General features: G+C 40.6%; 1 protein-coding gene across 1 annotated transcript in view; it reads left to right on the top strand.

Moving 5' to 3' along the window:
• Window positions 1-21,070, top strand: part of LOC148454023 (uncharacterized) — a 62,213-nt gene extending 41,143 nt beyond the window's left edge. Inside the window, exon 3 of the mRNA XM_088461340.1 lies at window positions 19,403-21,070. Coding sequence (XP_088317466.1) covers window positions 19,403-20,271 — 869 coding nt within the window. The 3' untranslated portion in view covers window positions 20,272-21,070. The remainder of the gene's footprint in view (window positions 1-19,402) is intronic.
• Window positions 21,071-21,894: the final 824 nt, after the last annotated feature.

Genomic DNA, 21,894 nt, shown 5'->3' with positions numbered 1-21,894 from the left:
GTATGATAAATACATATAGGAATTACAATCTCAGGCTGTGTATATGTCAGGCAGTGTGTATGATACAGAATACATATAGGAATTACTATCTCAGGCTGTGTGTATGTCAGGCAGAGTGTATGATACAGAACACGTATAGGAATGACTATCTCAGGCTGTGTACATGTCAGGCAGTGTGTATGATACATACGTATAGGAATGGCTTTCTCAGGCTGTGTACATGTCAGGCAGTGTGTATGATACAGAATACATATAGGAATGACTATCTCAGGCTGTGTACATGTCAGGCAGTGTGTATGATAAGTACATATAGGAATGACTATCTCGGGCTGTGTACATGTCAGGCAGTGTGTATGATAAATACATATTGGAATGACTATCTCAGGCTGTGTACATGTCAGGCAGTGTGTATGATACAGAATACATATAGGAATGACTATCTCAGGCTGTGTACATGTCAGGCAGTGTGTATGATACAGAATACATATAGGAATGACTATCTCAGGCTGTGTACATGTCAGGCAGTGTGTATGATAAGTACATATAGGAATGACTATCTCAGGCTGTGTACATGTCAGGCAGTGTGTATGATACAGAATACGTATAGGAATTACTATCTCAGTCTGTGGACATGTCAGGCAGTGTGTATGATAAATACATATAGGAATGACTATCTCAGGCTGTGTACATGTCAGGCAGTGTGTATGATACAGAATACGTATAGGAATTACTATCTCAGTCTGTGTACGAGTCAGGCAGTGTGTATGATACAGAATACATATAGGAATGACTATCTCAGGCTGTGTACATGTCAGGCAGTGTGTATGATAAATACATATAGGAATGACTATCTCAGGCTGTGTACATGTCAGGCATTGTGTATGATACAGAATACATATAGGAATGACTATCTCAGGCTGTGTACATGTCAGGCAGTGTGTATGATACAGAATACATATAGGAATGATTATCTTTGGCTGTGTACATGTCAGGCAGTGTGTATGATAAATACATATAGGAATGATTATCTCAAGCTGTGTACATGTCAGGCAGTGTGTATGATACAGAATACATATAGGAATGACTATCTCAGGCTGTGTACATGTCAGGCAGTGTGTATGATAAATACATATAGGAATGACTATCTAAGGCTGTGTACGTGTCAGGCAGTGTGTAATATACAGAATACATATAGGAATGACTACCTCAGGCTGTGTACATGTCAGGCAGGGTGTATGGTACAGAATACATATAGGAATGATTATCTCTGGCTGTGTACATGTCAGGCAGTGTGTATTATACAGAATACGTATAGGAAAGACTATCTCAGGCTGTGTACATGTCAGGCAGTGTGTATGATAAATACATATAGGAATGACTATCTCAAGCTGTGTACATGTCAGGCAGTGTGTATGATACAGAATACATATAGGAATGACTATCTCAAGCTGTGTATATGTCAGGCAGTGTGTATGATACAGAATACATATAGGAATGACTATCTCAGGCTGTGGACATGTCAGGCAGTGTGTACGATAAATACATATAGGAATGACTATCTCAGGCTGTGTACATGTCAGGCAGTGTGTATGATACAGAATACGTATAGGAATGACTTTCTCAGGCTGTGTACATGTCAGGCAGTGTGTATGATACATACATATAGGAATGACTATGTCAGGCTGTGTACATGTCAGGCAGTGTGTATGATAAATACATATAGGAATGATTATCTCAAGCTGTGTACATGTCAGGTATTGTGTATGATACAGAATACATATAGGAATGACTATCTCAGGCTGTGTACATGTCAGGCAGTGTGTATGATAAGTACATATAGGAATGACTATCTCAGGCTGTGTACATGTCAGGCAGTGTGTATGATACAGAATACGTATAGGAATTACTATCTCAGTCTGTGGACATGTCAGGCAGTGTGTATGATAAATACATATAGGAATGACTATCTCAGGCTGTGTGTATGTCAGGCAGTGTGTATGATACAGAATACGTATAGGAATGACTATCTCAGGCTGTGTACATGTCTGGCAGTGTGTATGATAAATACATATAGGAATGACTATCTCAGGCTGTGTACATGTCAGGCAGTGTGTATGATAAATGCATATAGGAATGACTATCTCAGGCTGTGTACATGTCAGGCAGTGTGTATGATACAAAATACATATAGGAATGACTATCTCAGGCTGTGTACATATCAAGCTGTGTGTATGATAAATACATATAGGAATAACTATCTCAGGCTGTGTACATGTCAGGCAGTGTGTATGATAAAGAATACGTATAGGAATGACAATCTCAGGCTGTGTACATGTCAGGCAGTGTGTATAATACAGATTACGTATAGGAATGACTATCTCAGGTTGTGTACATGTCAGGCAGTGTGTATGATAAGTACATATTGGAATGACTCTCTCAGGCTGTGTACATGTCAGGCAGTGTGTATGATACAGAATACATATAGGAATGACTAACTCAGGCTGTGTAAATGTCAGGCAGTGTGAATGATATAGAATAAGTATAGGAATGACTATCTCAGGCTGTGTACATGTCAGGCAATGTGTATGATAAATACATATAGGAATGACTATCTCAGGCTGTGTACATGTCAGGCAATGTGTATGATAAATACATATAGGAATGACTATCTCAGGCTGTGTACATGTCAGGCAGTGTGTATGATACAGAAGTCATATAGGAATGACTATCTCAGGCTGTGTACATGTCAGGCAGTGTGTATGATAAAGAATACGTATAGGAATGACAATCTCAGGCTGTGTACATGTCAGGCAGTGTGTATGATACAGAATACATATAGGAATGACTATCTCAGGATGTGTACATGTCAGGCAGTGTGTATGATACAGAATACGTATAGGAATGACTATCTCAGGCTGTGTACATGTCAGGCAGTGTGTGTGATACAGAATACGTATAGGAATGACTATCTCAGGCTGTGTACATGTCAGGCAGTGTGTATGATCCAAAATATATATAGGAATGACTATCTCAGGCAGTGTACATGTCAGGCAATGTGTATGATAAATACATATAGGAATTACAATCTCAGGCTGTGTATATGTCAGGCAGTGTGTATGATACAGAATACATATAGGAATTACTATCTCAGGCTGTGTACATGTCAGGCAGTGTGTATGATACAGAACACGTATAGGAATGACTATCTCAGGCTGTGTACATGTCAGGCAGTGTGTATGATACATACGTATAGGAATGGCTTTCTCAGGCTGTGTACATGTCAGGCAGTGTGTATGATACAGAATACATATAGGAATGACTATCTCAGGCTGTGTACATGTCAGGCAGTGTGTATGATAAGTACATATAGGAATGACTATCTCGGGCTGTGTACATGTCAGGCAGTGTGTATGATAAATACATATTGGAATGACTATCTCAGGCTGTGTACATGTCAGGCAGTGTGTATGATACAGAATACATATAGGAATGACTATCTCAGGCTATGTACATGTCAGGCAGTGTGTATAATACAGATTACGTATAGGAATGACTATCTCAGGTTGTGTACATGTCAGGCAGTGTGTATGATAAGTACATATTGGAATGACTATCTCAGGCTGTGTACATGTCAGGCAGTGTGTATGATACAGAATACATATAGGAATGACTAACTCAGGCTGTGTAAATGTCAGGCAGTGTGAATGATATAGAATAAGTATAGGAATGACTATCTCAGGCTGTGTACATGTCAGGCAGTGTGTATGATCCAAAATATATATAGGAATGACTATCTCAGGCAGTGTACATGTCAGGCAATGTGTATGATAAATACATATAGGAATGACTATCTCAGGCTGTGTATATGTCAGGCAGTGTGTATGATACAGAATACATATAGGAATTACTATCTCAGGCTGTGTGTATGTCAGGCAGTGTGTATGATACAGAACACGTATAGGAATGACTATCTCAGGCTGTGTACATGTCAGGCAGTGTGTATGATACATACGTATAGGAATGGCTTTCTCAGGCTGTGTACATGTCAGGCAGTGTGTATGATACAGAATACATATAGGAATGACTATCTCAGGCTGTGTACATGTCAGGCAGTGTGTATGATAAGTACATATAGGAATGACTATCTCGGGCTGTGTACATGTCAGGCAGTGTGTATGATATATACATATAGGAATGACTATCTCAGGCTGTGTACATGTCAGGCAATGTGTATGATAAATACATATAGGAATGACTATCTCAGGCTGTGTACATGTCAGGCAATGTGTATGATAAATACATATAGGAATGACTATCTCAGGCTGTGTACATGTCAGGCAGTGTGTATGATAAATACATATTGGAATGACTATCTCAGGCTGTGTACATGTCAGGCAGTGTGTATGATACAGAATACATATAGGAATGACTATCTCAGGATGTGTACATGTCAGGCAGTGTGTATGATACAGAATACGTATAGGAATGACTATCTCAGGCTGTGTACATGTCAGGCAGTGTGTATGATACAGAATACGTATAGGAATGACTATCTCAGGCTGTGTACATGTCTGGCAGTGTGTATGATAAATACATATAGGAATGACTATCTCAGGCTGTGTACATGTCAGGCAGTGTGTATGATAAATGCATATAGGAATGACTATCTCAGGCTGTGTACATGTCAGGCAGTGTGTATGATACAAAATACATATAGGAATGACTATCTCAGGCTGTGTACATATCAGGCTGTGTGTATGATAAATACATATAGGAATAAATATCTCAGGCTGTGTACATGTCAGGCAGTGTGTATGATACATAAGTCATATAGGAATGACTATCTCAGGCTGTGTACATGTCAGGCAGTGTGTATGATAAAGAATACGTATAGGAATGACTATCTCAGGCTGTGTACATGTCAGGCAATGTGTATGATAAATACATATAGGAATGACTATCTCAGGCTGTGTACATGTCAGGCAGTGTGTATGATAAATACATATTGGAATGACTACCTCAGGCTGTGTACATGTCAGGCAGTGTGTATGATACAGAATACATATAGGAATGACTATCTCAGGATGTGTACATGTCAGGCAGTGTGTATAATACAGATTACGTATAGGAATGACTATCTCAGGTTGTGTACATGTCAGGCAGTGTGTATGATAAGTACATATTGGAATGACTATCTCAGGCTGTGTACATGTCAGGCAGTGTGTATGATACAGAATACATATAGGAATGACTAACTCAGGCTGTGTAAATGTCAGGCAGTGTGAATGATATAGAATAAGTATAGGAATGACTATCTCAGGCTGTGTACATGTCAGGCAGTGTGTATGATCCAAAATATATATAGGAATGACTATCTCAGGCAGTGTACATGTCAGGCAATGTGTATGATAAATACATATAGGAATGACTATCTCAGGCTGTGTACATGTCAGGCAATGTGTATGATAAATACATATAGGAATGACTATCTCAGGCTGTGTACATGTCAGGCAATGTGTATGATAAATACATATAGGAATGACTATCTCAGGCTGTGTACATGTCAGGCAGTGTGTATGATAAATACATATTGGAATGACTATCTCAGGCTGTGTACATGTCAGGCAGTGTGTATGATACAGAATACATATAGGAATGACTATCTCAGGATGTGTACATGTCAGGCAGTGTGTATGATACAGAATACGTATAGGAATGACTATCTCAGGCTGTGTACATGTCAGGCAGTGTGTGTGATACAGAATACGTATAGGAATGACTATCTCAGGCTGTGTACATGTCAGGCAATGTGTATGATAAATACATATAGGAATTACAATCTCAGGCTGTGTATATGTCAGGCAGTGTGTATGATACAGAATACATATAGGAATTACTATCTCAGGCTGTGTGTATGTCAGGCAGTGTGTATGATACAGAACACGTATAGGAATGACTATCTCAGGCTGTGTACATGTCAGGCAGTGTGTATGATACATACGTATAGGAATGGCTTTCTCAGGCTGTGTACATGTCAGGCAGTGTGTATGATACAGAATACATATAGGAATGACTATCTCAGGCTGTGTACATGTCAGGCAGTGTGTATGATAAGTACATATAGGAATGACTATCTCGGGCTGTGTACATGTCAGGCAGTGTGTATGATAAATACATATTGGAATGACTATCTCAGGCTGTGTACATGTCAGGCAGTGTGTATAATACAGAATACGTATAGGAATGACTATCTCAGGCTGTGTACATGTCAGGCAGTGTGTATAATACAGAATACGTATAGGAATGACTATCTCAGGCTGTGTACATATCAGGCAGTGAGTATAATACAGAATACGTATAGGAATGACTATCTCAGGCTGTGTACATGTCAGGCAGTGTCTATGATAAATACATATAGGAATGACTATCTCAGGCTGTGTACATGTCAGGCAATGTGTATGATAAAAACATATAGGAATGACTCACTCAGGATGTGTACATGTCAGGCAGTGTGTATGATACAGAATACGTATAGGAATGACTATCTCAGGCTGTGTACATGTCAGGCAGTGTGTATGATACAGAATACGTATAGGAATGACTATCTCAGGCTGTGTACATGTCTGGCAGTGTGTATGATAAATACATATAGGAATGACTATCTCAGGCTGTGTACATGTCAGGCAGTGTGTATGATAAATGCATATAGGAATGACTATCTCAGGCTGTGTACATGTCAGGCAGTGTGTATGATACAAAATACATATAGGAATGACTATCTCAGGCTGTGTACATATCAGGCTGTGTGTATGATAAATACATATAGGAATAAATATCTAAGGCTGTATACATGTCAGGCAGTGTGTATGATACAGAAGTCATATAGGAATGACTATCTCAGGCTGTGTACATGTCAGGCAGTGTGTATGATAAAGAATACGTATAGGAATGACAATCTCAGGCTGTGTACATGTCAGGCAGTGTGTATAATACAGATTACGTATAGGAATGACTATCTCAGGTTGTGTACATGTCAGGCAGTGTGTATGATAAGTACATATTGGAATGACTATCTCAGGCTGTGTACATGTCAGGCAGTGTGTATGATACAGAATACATATAGGAATGACTAACTCAGGCTGTGTAAATGTCAGGCAGTGTGTGTGATACAGAATACGTATAGGAATGACTATCTCAGGCTGTGTACATGTCAGGCAGTGTGTATGATCCAAAATATATATAGGAATGACTATCTCAGGCAGTGTACATGTCAGGCAATGTGTATGATAAATACACATAGGAATTACAATCTCAGGCTGTGTATATGTCAGGCAGTGTGAATGATACAGAATACATATAGGAATGACTATCTCAGGCTGTGTACATGTCAGGCAGTGTGTATGATACAGAATACGTATAGGAATTACTATCTCAGTCTGTGGACATGTCAGGCAGTGTGTATGATAAATACATATAGGAATGACTATCTCAGGCTGTGTGTATGTCAGGCAGTGTGTATGATACAGAATACGTATAGGAATGACTATCTCAGGCTGTGTACATGTCTGGCAGTGTGTATGATAAATACATATAGGAATGACTATCTCAGGCTGTGTACATGTCAGGCAGTGTGTATGATAAATGCATATAGGAATGACTATCTCAGGCTGTGTACATGTCAGGCAGTGTGTATGATACAAAATACATATAGGAATGACTATCTCAGGCTGTGTACATATCAAGCTGTGTGTATGATAAATACATATAGGAATAACTATCTCAGGCTGTGTACATGTCAGGCAGTGTGTATGATAAAGAATACGTATAGGAATGACAATCTCAGGCTGTGTACATGTCAGGCAGTGTGTATAATACAGATTACGTATAGGAATGACTATCTCAGGTTGTGTACATGTCAGGCAGTGTGTATGATAAGTACATATTGGAATGACTCTCTCAGGCTGTGTACATGTCAGGCAGTGTGTATGATACAGAATACATATAGGAATGACTAACTCAGGCTGTGTAAATGTCAGGCAGTGTGAATGATATAGAATAAGTATAGGAATGACTATCTCAGGCTGTGTACATGTCAGGCAATGTGTATGATAAATACATATAGGAATGACTATCTCAGGCTGTGTACATGTCAGGCAATGTGTATGATAAATACATATAGGAATGACTATCTCAGGCTGTGTACATGTCAGGCAGTGTGTATGATACAGAAGTCATATAGGAATGACTATCTCAGGCTGTGTACATGTCAGGCAGTGTGTATGATAAAGAATACGTATAGGAATGACAATCTCAGGCTGTGTACATGTCAGGCAGTGTGTATGATACAGAATACATATAGGAATGACTATCTCAGGATGTGTACATGTCAGGCAGTGTGTATGATACAGAATACGTATAGGAATGACTATCTCAGGCTGTGTACATGTCAGGCAGTGTGTGTGATACAGAATACGTATAGGAATGACTATCTCAGGCTGTGTACATGTCAGGCAGTGTGTATGATCCAAAATATATATAGGAATGACTATCTCAGGCAGTGTACATGTCAGGCAATGTGTATGATAAATACATATAGGAATTACAATCTCAGGCTGTGTATATGTCAGGCAGTGTGTATGATACAGAATACATATAGGAATTACTATCTCAGGCTGTGTACATGTCAGGCAGTGTGTATGATACAGAACACGTATAGGAATGACTATCTCAGGCTGTGTACATGTCAGGCAGTGTGTATGATACATACGTATAGGAATGGCTTTCTCAGGCTGTGTACATGTCAGGCAGTGTGTATGATACAGAATACATATAGGAATGACTATCTCAGGCTGTGTACATGTCAGGCAGTGTGTATGATAAGTACATATAGGAATGACTATCTCGGGCTGTGTACATGTCAGGCAGTGTGTATGATAAATACATATTGGAATGACTATCTCAGGCTGTGTACATGTCAGGCAGTGTGTATGATACAGAATACATATAGGAATGACTATCTCAGGCTATGTACATGTCAGGCAGTGTGTATAATACAGATTACGTATAGGAATGACTATCTCAGGTTGTGTACATGTCAGGCAGTGTGTATGATAAGTACATATTGGAATGACTATCTCAGGCTGTGTACATGTCAGGCAGTGTGTATGATACAGAATACATATAGGAATGACTAACTCAGGCTGTGTAAATGTCAGGCAGTGTGAATGATATAGAATAAGTATAGGAATGACTATCTCAGGCTGTGTACATGTCAGGCAGTGTGTATGATCCAAAATATATATAGGAATGACTATCTCAGGCAGTGTACATGTCAGGCAATGTGTATGATAAATACATATAGGAATGACTATCTCAGGCTGTGTATATGTCAGGCAGTGTGTATGATACAGAATACATATAGGAATTACTATCTCAGGCTGTGTGTATGTCAGGCAGTGTGTATGATACAGAACACGTATAGGAATGACTATCTCAGGCTGTGTACATGTCAGGCAGTGTGTATGATACATACGTATAGGAATGGCTTTCTCAGGCTGTGTACATGTCAGGCAGTGTGTATGATACAGAATACATATAGGAATGACTATCTCAGGCTGTGTACATGTCAGGCAGTGTGTATGATAAGTACATATAGGAATGACTATCTCGGGCTGTGTACATGTCAGGCAGTGTGTATGATATATACATATAGGAATGACTATCTCAGGCTGTGTACATGTCAGGCAATGTGTATGATAAATACATATAGGAATGACTATCTCAGGCTGTGTACATGTCAGGCAATGTGTATGATAAATACATATAGGAATGACTATCTCAGGCTGTGTACATGTCAGGCAGTGTGTATGATAAATACATATTGGAATGACTATCTCAGGCTGTGTACATGTCAGGCAGTGTGTATGATACAGAATACATATAGGAATGACTATCTCAGGATGTGTACATGTCAGGCAGTGTGTATGATACAGAATACGTATAGGAATGACTATCTCAGGCTGTGTACATGTCAGGCAGTGTGTATGATACAGAATACGTATAGGAATGACTATCTCAGGCTGTGTACATGTCTGGCAGTGTGTATGATAAATACATATAGGAATGACTATCTCAGGCTGTGTACATGTCAGGCAGTGTGTATGATAAATGCATATAGGAATGACTATCTCAGGCTGTGTACATGTCAGGCAGTGTGTATGATACAAAATACATATAGGAATGACTATCTCAGGCTGTGTACATATCAGGCTGTGTGTATGATAAATACATATAGGAATAAATATCTCAGGCTGTGTACATGTCAGGCAGTGTGTATGATACATAAGTCATATAGGAATGACTATCTCAGGCTGTGTACATGTCAGGCAGTGTGTATGATAAAGAATACGTATAGGAATGACTATCTCAGGCTGTGTACATGTCAGGCAATGTGTATGATAAATACATATAGGAATGACTATCTCAGGCTGTGTACATGTCAGGCAGTGTGTATGATAAATACATATTGGAATGACTACCTCAGGCTGTGTACATGTCAGGCAGTGTGTATGATACAGAATACATATAGGAATGACTATCTCAGGATGTGTACATGTCAGGCAGTGTGTATAATACAGATTACGTATAGGAATGACTATCTCAGGTTGTGTACATGTCAGGCAGTGTGTATGATAAGTACATATTGGAATGACTATCTCAGGCTGTGTACATGTCAGGCAGTGTGTATGATACAGAATACATATAGGAATGACTAACTCAGGCTGTGTAAATGTCAGGCAGTGTGAATGATATAGAATAAGTATAGGAATGACTATCTCAGGCTGTGTACATGTCAGGCAGTGTGTATGATCCAAAATATATATAGGAATGACTATCTCAGGCAGTGTACATGTCAGGCAATGTGTATGATAAATACATATAGGAATGACTATCTCAGGCTGTGTACATGTCAGGCAATGTGTATGATAAATACATATAGGAATGACTATCTCAGGCTGTGTACATGTCAGGCAATGTGTATGATAAATACATATAGGAATGACTATCTCAGGCTGTGTACATGTCAGGCAGTGTGTATGATAAATACATATTGGAATGACTATCTCAGGCTGTGTACATGTCAGGCAGTGTGTATGATACAGAATACATATAGGAATGACTATCTCAGGATGTGTACATGTCAGGCAGTGTGTATGATACAGAATACGTATAGGAATGACTATCTCAGGCTGTGTACATGTCAGGCAGTGTGTGTGATACAGAATACGTATAGGAATGACTATCTCAGGCTGTGTACATGTCAGGCAATGTGTATGATAAATACATATAGGAATTACAATCTCAGGCTGTGTATATGTCAGGCAGTGTGTATGATACAGAATACATATAGGAATTACTATCTCAGGCTGTGTGTATGTCAGGCAGTGTGTATGATACAGAACACGTATAGGAATGACTATCTCAGGCTGTGTACATGTCAGGCAGTGTGTATGATACATACGTATAGGAATGGCTTTCTCAGGCTGTGTACATGTCAGGCAGTGTGTATGATACAGAATACATATAGGAATGACTATCTCAGGCTGTGTACATGTCAGGCAGTGTGTATGATAAGTACATATAGGAATGACTATCTCGGGCTGTGTACATGTCAGGCAGTGTGTATGATAAATACATATTGGAATGACTATCTCAGGCTGTGTACATGTCAGGCAGTGTGTATGATACAGAATACATATAGGAATGACTATCTCAGGCTGTGTACATGTCAGGCAGTGTGAATGATACAGAATACGTATAGGAATGACTATCTCAGGCTGTGTACATGTCAGGCAGTGTGTATAATACAGAATACGTATAGGAATGACTATCTCAGGCTGTGTACATGTCAGGCAGTGTGTATAATACAGAATACGTATAGGAATGACTATCTCAGGCTGTGTACATATCAGGCAGTGAGTATAATACAGAATACGTATAGGAATGACTATCTCAGGCTGTGTACATGTCAGGCAGTGTCTATGATAAATACATATAGGAATGACTATCTCAGGCTGTGTACATGTCAGGCAATGTGTATGATAAAAACATATAGGAATGACTCACTCAGGATGTGTACATGTCAGGCAGTGTGTATGATACAGAATACGTATAGGAATGACTATCTCAGGCTGTGTACATGTCAGGCAGTGTGTATGATACAGAATACGTATAGGAATGACTATCTCAGGCTGTGTACATGTCTGGCAGTGTGTATGATAAATACATATAGGAATGACTATCTCAGGCTGTGTACATGTCAGGCAGTGTGTATGATAAATGCATATAGGAATGACTATCTCAGGCTGTGTACATGTCAGGCAGTGTGTATGATACAAAATACATATAGGAATGACTATCTCAGGCTGTGTACATATCAGGCTGTGTGTATGATAAATACATATAGGAATAAATATCTAAGGCTGTATACATGTCAGGCAGTGTGTATGATACAGAAGTCATATAGGAATGACTATCTCAGGCTGTGTACATGTCAGGCAGTGTGTATGATAAAGAATACGTATAGGAATGACAATCTCAGGCTGTGTACATGTCAGGCAGTGTGTATAATACAGATTACGTATAGGAATGACTATCTCAGGTTGTGTACATGTCAGGCAGTGTGTATGATAAGTACATATTGGAATGACTATCTCAGGCTGTGTACATGTCAGGCAGTGTGTATGATACAGAATACATATAGGAATGACTAACTCAGGCTGTGTAAATGTCAGGCAGTGTGTGTGATACAGAATACGTATAGGAATGACTATCTCAGGCTGTGTACATGTCAGGCAGTGTGTATGATCCAAAATATATATAGGAATGACTATCTCAGGCAGTGTACATGTCAGGCAATGTGTATGATAAATACACATAGGAATTACAATCTCAGGCTGTGTATATGTCAGGCAGTGTGTATGATACAGAATACATATAGGAATTAATATCTCAGGCTGTGTGTATGTCAGGCAGTGTGTATGATACAGAACACGTATAGGAATGACTATCTCAGGCTGTGTACATGTCAGGCAGTGTGTATGATACATACGTATAGGAATGGCTTTCTCAGGCTGTGTACATGTCAGGCAGTGTGTATGATACAGAATACATATAGGAATGACTATCTCAGGCTGTGTACATGTCAGGCAGTGTGTATGATAAGTACATATAGGAATGACTATCTCGGGCTGTGTACATGTCAGGCAGTGTGTATGATAAATACATATTGGAATGACTATCTAAGGCTGTGTACATGTCAGGCAGTGTGTATGATACAGAATACATATAGGAATGACTATCTCAGGCTGTGTACATGTCAGGCAGTGTGAATGATACAGAATACATATAGGAATGACTATCTCAGGCTGTGTACATGTCAGGCAGTGTGTATAATACAGAATACGTATAGGAATGACTATCTCAGGCTGTGTACATATCAGGCAGTGTGTATAATACAGAATACGTATAGGAATGGCTATCTCAGGCTGTGTACATGTCAGGCAGTGTCTATGATAAATACATATAGGAATGACTATCTCAGGCTGTGTACATGTCAGGCAGTGTGTATGATAAAAACATATAGGAATGACTCACTCAGGATGTGTACATGTCAGGCAGTGTGTATGATACAGAATACGTATAGGAATGACTATCTCAGGCTGTGTACATGTCAGGCAGTGTGTATGATACAGCATACGTATAGGAATGACTATCTCAGGCTGTGTACATGTCAGGCTGTGTGTAGGATCCAAAATATATATAGGAATGACTATCTCAGGCTGTGTACATGTCAGGCAGTGTGTATGATAAAAACATATAGGAATGACTCACTCAGGATGTGTACATGTCAGGCAGTGTGTATGATACAGAATTCGTATAGGAATGACTATCTCAGGCTGTGTAAATGTCAGGCAGTGTGTATGATACAGAATACATATAGGAATGACTATCTCAGGCTGTGTACATGTCCTGCAGTGTGTATAATACAGAATACGTATAGGAATGACTATCTCAGGCAGTTTGTGTGATACAGAATACATATAGGAATGACTATCTCAGGTTGTGTACATGTCAGGCAGTGTGTATGATAAGTACATATAGGAATGACTCTCTCAGGCTGTGTACATGTCAGGCAGTGTGTATGATAAATACATATAGGAATGACTATCTGAGGCAGTGTGTATGATACAGAATACATATAGGAATGACTATCTCAGGCTGTGTACATGTCAGGCAGTGTGTATGATACAGAATACATATAGGAATGACTATCTCAGGCTGTGTACATGTCAGGCAGTGTGTATAATACAGAATACGTATAGGAATGACTATCTCAGGCTGTGTACATCTCAGGCAGTGTGTATAATACAGAATACGTATAGGAATGACTAACTCAGGCTGTGTAAATGTCAGGCTGTGTGTATGATAAATACATACTGGAATGACTATCTCAGGCTGTGTGTATGTCAGGCAGTGTGTATGAAACAGAATACATATAGGAATGACTATCTCAGGCTGTGTGTATGTCAGGCAGTGTGTAAGATACAGAACACGTATAGCAATGACTATCTCAGGCTGTGTACATGTCAGGCAGTGTGTATGATACAGAATACGTATAGGAATGACTACAGTATCTCAGACTGTGTACAAGTCAGGCAGTGTCTATGATAAATACATATAGGAATGACTATCTCAGGCTGTGTACATGTCAGTCAGTGTGTATGATAAATACATATAGGAATGACTCTCTCAGGCTGTGTACATGTCAGGCAGTGTGTATGATAAATACATATAGGAATGACTATCTCAGGCTGTGTGTATGTCAGGCAGTGTGTATGATACAGAATACATATAGGAATGACTATCTCAGGCTGTGTACATGTCAGGCAGTGTGTATGATACAGAATACGTATAGGAATGACTATCTCAGGCTATGTACATGTCAGGTAGTGTGTATGATACAGAATACATATAGGAATGACTATCTCAGGCTGTGTACATGTCAGGCAGTGTTTATAATACAGAATACGTATAGGAATGACTGTCTCAGGCTGTGTACATGTCAGGCAGTGTGTATGACGCAAAATATATATATGAATAACTATCTCAGGCTGTGTACATGTCAGGCAGTGTGTATGATACAGAATACATACAGGAATGACTCTCTCAGGCTGTGTGTATGTCAGCCAGTGTGAATGATACAGAACACATATAGGAATGACTATCTCAGGCTGTTTACATGTCAGGCAGTGTGTATGATACAGAATACATATAGGAATGACTAGCTCAGGCTGTGTACATGTCAGGCAGTGTGTATGATAAATACATATAGGAATGACTATCTCAGGCTGTGTACATGTCAGGCAGTGTTTATAATACAAAATATATATAGGAATGACTATCTCAGGCTGTGTACATCTCAGGCAGTGTGTATGATACAGAATACATATAGGAATGACTATCTCAGGCTGTGTACATGTCAGGCAGTGTGTATGATACAGAATACGTATAGGAATGACTATCTCAGGCTGTGTACATGTCAGGCAGTGTGTATGATAAATACATATAGGAATGACTATCTCAGGCTGTGTGTATGTCAGGCAGTGTGTATGATACAGAATACATATAGGAATGACTATCTCAGGCTGTTTACATGTCAGGCAGTGTGTATGATACAGAATACATATAGGAATGACTAGCTCAGGCTGTGTACATGTCAGGCAGTGTGTATGATAAATACATATAGGAATGACTATCTCAGGCTGTGTACATGTCAGGCAGTGTTTATAATACAAAATATATATAGGAATGACTATCTCAGGCTGTGTACATCTCAGGCAGTGTGTATGATAAATACATATAAGAATGACTATCTCAGGCTGTGTACATGTCAGGCAGTGTGTATGATACAGAATAAATATAGGAATGACTATCTAAGGCTGTGTAAATGTTAGGCAGTGTGTATTATAAATACATATAGGAATGACTATCTCAGGCTGTGTACATGTCAGGCAGTGTTTATAATACAAAATATATATAGGAATGACTATCTCAGGCTGTGTACATCTCAGGCAGTGTGTATGATACAGAATACATATAGGAATGACTATCTCAGGCTGTGTACTTGTCAGGCAGTGTGTATGATAAATACATATAGGAATGACTATCTCAGGCTGTGTACATCTCAGGCAGTGTGTATGATATAGAATACATATAGGAATGACTATCTCAGGCTGTGTACATGTCAGGCAGTGTGTATGATACAGAATACGTATAGGAATGACTATCTCAGGCTGTGTACATGTCAGGCAGTGTGTATGATACAGAATACGTATTGGAATGACTATCTCAGGCTATGTACATGTCAGGCAGTGTGTATGATAAATACATATAGGAATGACTATCTCAGGCTGTGTACATGTCAGGTAGTGTGTATGATACAGAATACATATAGGAATGACTATCTCAGGCTGTGTACATGTCAGGCAGTGTGTATGATAAATACATATAGGAATGACTATCTCAGGCTGTGTACATGTCAGGCATTGTGTATGATACAGAATACATATAGGAATGACTATCTCAGGCTGTGTACATGTCAGGCAGTGTGTATAATACAGAATACGTATAGGAATGACTATCTCAGGCTGTGTACATCTCAGGCAGTGTGTATGATACAGAATACGTATAGGAATGACTCTCTCAGGCTGTGTACATGTCAGGCAGTGTGTATGATAAATCCATATAGGAATGACTATCTCAGGCAGTGTGTATGATACAGAATACATATAGGAATGACTATCTCAGGCTGTGTACATGTCAGGCAGTGTTTATAATACAAAATATATATAGGAATGACTATCTCAGGCTGTGTACATGTCAGGCAGTGTGTATGATACAGAATAAATATAGGAATGACTATCTAAGGCTGTGTAAATGTTAGGCAGTGTGTATGATGCTGAATGTTTGTAGAGTTAGCACAGTTGAGGAGTGACTGCAGAGATCTTGTGGAGCAGTTTAAATTAACACACTAATGGCCTGATTCATATTTGTATGCAACTGCTGATGTTTACGCAGATTGAGCAATTGTTAGCCTTTGTGCATGTCTGCAGCTATTGTTTTACGATTATGCTCACACAGAGGATTCATTTGCAAAGTAAGTGACAGGTAGTCAGTGTTTGGAGGAGGTAACTGGCTAGAGAAACACGTTTTCATGGGTTGTATAAATTAGCCATTGTGTCCTTGCTCGCAGCAGGAGAGCTCTCTGCATGTCTGGGGACCCGTTGTGTTTGCAGCACCTTAGACTTACTCAGAAGTCTGATGGCTGCATGATCTGCGTTCAAGATTTCCTGTTTTGTGCATGAGTGCATATATGAGATGCTGTCATTGGGCGTCTATGCACTAGATTCGGGTGAGTCATTAGCATATGTGAGATGCTGTCAGTGGGCGTCTCTATGCACTAGATTCGGGTGAGTCATTAGCATATCTGAGATGCTGTCAGTGGGCGTCTCTATGCACTAGATTCGGGTGAGTCATTAGCATACGTGAGATGCTGTCAGTGGGCGTCTCCATGAACTGGAGGCAGGTGAGTCATTAGCATATGTGAGATGCTGTCAGTGGGCATCTCTATGCACTGGAGTTGGGTGAGTCATTAGCATATCTGAGATGCTGTCAGTGGGCGTCTATGCACTGGAATCGGGTGAGTCATTAGCATATGTGAGATGCTGTCATTGGGCGTCTCTATGCACTGGAATCGGGTGAGTCATTAGCATATGTGAGATGCTGTCAGTGGGTGTCTCTATGCACTGGAGTTGGTTGAGTCATTAGCATATGTGAGATGCTGTCATTGGGCGTCTCTATGCACTGGAATCGGGTGAGTCATTAGCATATGTGAGATGCTGTCAGTGGGTGTCTCTATGCACTGGAGATGGGTGAGTCATTAGCATATGTGAGATGCTGTCAGTGGGCATCTCTATGCACTGGAGTTGGTTGAGTCATTAGCATATCTGAGATGTTGTCAGTGGGCGTCTCTATGCACTAGATTCGGGTGAGTCATTAGCATATGTGAGATGCTGTCAGTGGGCGTCTATGCACTGGAGATGGGTGAGTCATTAGCATATGTGAGATGCTGTCAGTGGGCGTCTCTATGCACTAGATTCGGGTGAGTCAGTAGCATATGTGAGATGCTGTCAGTGGGCGTCTCTATGCACTAGATTCGGGTGAGTCATTAGCATATGTGAGATGCTGTCAGTGGGCATCTCTATGCACTGGAGTTGGGTGAGTCATTAGCATATCTAAGATGCTGTCAGTGGGCGTCTATGCACTAGATTCGGGTGAGTCATTAGCATATGTGAGATGCTGTCATTGGGCGTCTCTATGCACTAGATTCGGGTGAATCATTAGCATATGCGAGATGCTGTCATTGGGCGTCTCTATGCCATGGAGACGGGTGAGTCATTAGCATATGTGAGATGCTGTCAGTGGGCGTCTCTATGCCATGGAGACGGGTGAGTCATTAGCATATGTGAGATCCTGTCAGTGGGCGTCTGCACTGGAGTTGGGTGAGTCTTTAGCATATGTGAGATGCTGTCAGTGGGCGTCTCTATGCCATGGAGACGGGTGAGCCATTAGCATATGTGAGATGCTGTCAGTGAGCGTCTCTGTGAACTGGAGATGGGTGAGTCATTAGCATATGTGAGATGCTGTCAGTGGGCATCTCTATGCACTGGAATCGGGTGAGTCATTAGCATACGTTAGATGCTGTCAGTGGGCGTCTCTATGCACTGGAGGCAGGTGAGTCATTAGCATATGTGAGATGCTGTCAGTGGGCGTCTATGCACTGGAGTCGGATGAGTCATTAGCATATGTGAGATGCTGTCAGAGGGCGTCTATGCACTGGAGTCGGATGAGTCATTAGCATATGTGAGATGCTGTCAGTGGGCGTCTCTGTGAACTGGAGATGGGCGAGTCATTAGCATATGTGAGATGCTGTCAGTGGGTGTCTCTATGCACTGGAATCGGGTGAGTCATTAGCATACGTGAGATGCTGTCAGTGGGCGTCTCTATGCACTTGAGGCAGGTGAGCCATTAGCATATCTGAGATGCTGTCAGTGGGCGTCTCTATGCACTGGAGACGGGTGAGTCATTAGCGTATGTGAGATGCTGTCAGTGGGCGTCTATGCACTGGAGTCAGATCTGTGAAAAATGGCGGCTACGGTGGCATTTGCATACTGAACAGAAGCAGGCCCTAAGCACATTATAACTCCCTCCTCCTATATTGCTATTGAAGTACAGTAGTCAGATCTTCCTGTAACTGCAGCTTCCTGCCTTTATGTTCTAGATTCTGATTACTTGACAATCATTCAAGTTGAGGAGATAAATGTTGCACTAGAAAAGGAAGTGAAGACCACATATAAAGATGGATGGGATATGTATCCAGATGACAATATTGTTCTATGGAAAAATATAGAAACCCTGCAGGAACAAGCAGCATTTCCTCTGGCCCTTATGGGACCTCAGAACAGAACTAACTATCAATATCCTCAGATTCATACTGCGGACACATCCCAGTGGAGTGAACAGATCCAACTTGAAAACTGTTTGCATGTCACAGAGGGAGGAGCCATGGCTACTCCAGTCAGTTTTCAGATTACAGAAATGGTGGAGTTGGATGAAACAAAAACTCAGGAGTCTCTTTTGGGTGAAAGCCTCTATAAATGCTCCATTTGCTGCAAAAGCTTCTTCCATAAACTGCATTTTGAGCATCATGTCCAGGGGCACATGGAGAAAATGACTTTCACATGCCCCACATGTTACAGACATTTTATCAACAATCATTATTTGCAGGAGCATGAAGGGACTCACCATACTCCATTCCATGGTGACAGCCCAAGCAGGACAATAGACCAAGCAAAGCAGACCACACAGAAATTCCTGTGTACACAGTGCAACCGCAGATTCTCACAGCTTGTTGGGCTCCATCGACACCAGAAAGTCCACACACGTAACAAGATTTTACCTCGAGCCATAACCCCTCCAGCAAGAAAAGTTTATAAGCTTCCCCTGCTGCACCCATCAGCTGGCGGGAAGACTGAACCAAAGGCGGATCCCTCAGGGGAGGCCTTCACGAAGCTGCATCAGCACTTGCAACTCTCCACCGCTTTTCTACAAAACTTGATAACATCTACCTGCGGCTTCCAGTATGACTAGAGCTGCACTGGAGGTCCAGGGGATGTTTACGGTGAGACTGAATGACAAAGCTGAGCTGATCTTTGCGTTGTTCTTTTCTTTGATCTGAGGCTTGTAAGGAAAATTGTACAAGAGTAAATAATTGTTATAAAAAGAGCAGATGGAAGTGGTGGAGAAATACGGCAAATGTTTAGTAATTAGATATTTGTTGTTATTAAGGCTAATTTATGAACTAATGAGGGGCCACAGCATTTTTTTGTCTGCCAATGACATTGTACTCTCCCCACTTACCATGGTGGACAGTATATAGTCGTCTCTGTGGCCCAATAAGTAATTTCAACATTTCTGCATTTTGTCATAAAAGTATTTTGTTTTTCTCCTAATTTATTGATTGAATGAATCATGAGATAGAAGGGACATGGGGTGTTCTCACTATTACAGCAGCACTGTGTGTCTTAGAATATTATTATGTACTGGTTGAAGTCTCTTCCCCCAAACTGTAACTGGAAAACGTGATCGATAGAACAAGATTTCCACCACCTCAAGTACTTTCATGGAGAGAAAACTTCTGTTTCTGGAAACAGCAAAACTAATAGGAATTTTAGTCAAAGTAAACGCATTCATATGCTTAGTACGAACTTATCAAGGAACACCCTGGTGCTCCAGTGCAACTAACACTTTTCCTCTCTAATATACTGTATGGATACCCAAAAACTTTCTGCCACATTAATGACCCCAATAATGTGAACATAGCAAGACAATTGTACATTATGGAACATTTTCTAAGCATTTTTTTTTAATTATTAAATCTGCTTATTCAGATGTCTTGTATTGGTTATTCAATATGCAACCTTCAAAAATCAACATAGGTGGCCATACTCTACCATATAGCAAAAATGGAGACTGTGCTGCAAACTATACATGTTCCCTGCAACTATCCTGAGCTCTGCAATAAAGCAGTATGGCACTACCATAATACTGTGGGTGCCCTGAGTATCTAGTACTGTAGGTTCTAGCAGGAACCAGCTCTATGCCTGAGACAGATAAAGGGGTATTTGCTATACTGTGGAAGGGCTGAGTCTTCAGTACCATTAGCTGTAAGAGGAACCAGCACAATGCCTCAGACAGATAAGGGGGTATTTGCTATACTGTGGATGTGCTGAGTCTCCAGTACCATATGCTTAAGCAGGAACCAGCTCTATGCCTCAGAGAGGTAAGGGGGGTATCGTCTATACTGTGGATGGGCTGAGTCTCCAGTACCAAAGCAAGATCCAGGACAGCAGTGACTACACATTGTCCTAAAGAGGATCATGGTAGGCCATACTGAGCTAATGGTTAGTGCCAGGGATGGAGCACAGACCAGCCTGATGTAAAAAGTGAGGAGCCAGGGGGGGAGAGTAGCAAGAAAGATGGCATAGCAAGGCACAGTACCTGTGTATTCAGGCATATACAGGGTAAGCCCAACAGTCAGTAAAGCACCTAAATCAGTTCCACAGCAAGGGGTTGTTGAGGATACACAGGCCATCAGCAGCAGGGTCAGTCAGGGAGCAGGTGCATAAACTTAGGAAGCAGCTGTCCAGAAGCTGTTAATGTCTGCAGTGGAGAAGTTAGTTCTCTCTACCTGAGGCAGCCAAGGGAGGTAAG

Source organism: Taudactylus pleione, unplaced genomic scaffold, assembly GCF_031769625.1.
Source record: "Taudactylus pleione unplaced genomic scaffold, aTauple2 ptg001039l, whole genome shotgun sequence".
NCBI classification, from domain to species: Eukaryota; Metazoa; Chordata; class Amphibia; order Anura; family Myobatrachidae; genus Taudactylus; species Taudactylus pleione.
Note: the sequence above shows the minus strand (reverse complement) of the source record. Positions and strands in the feature narration are given on the sequence as shown.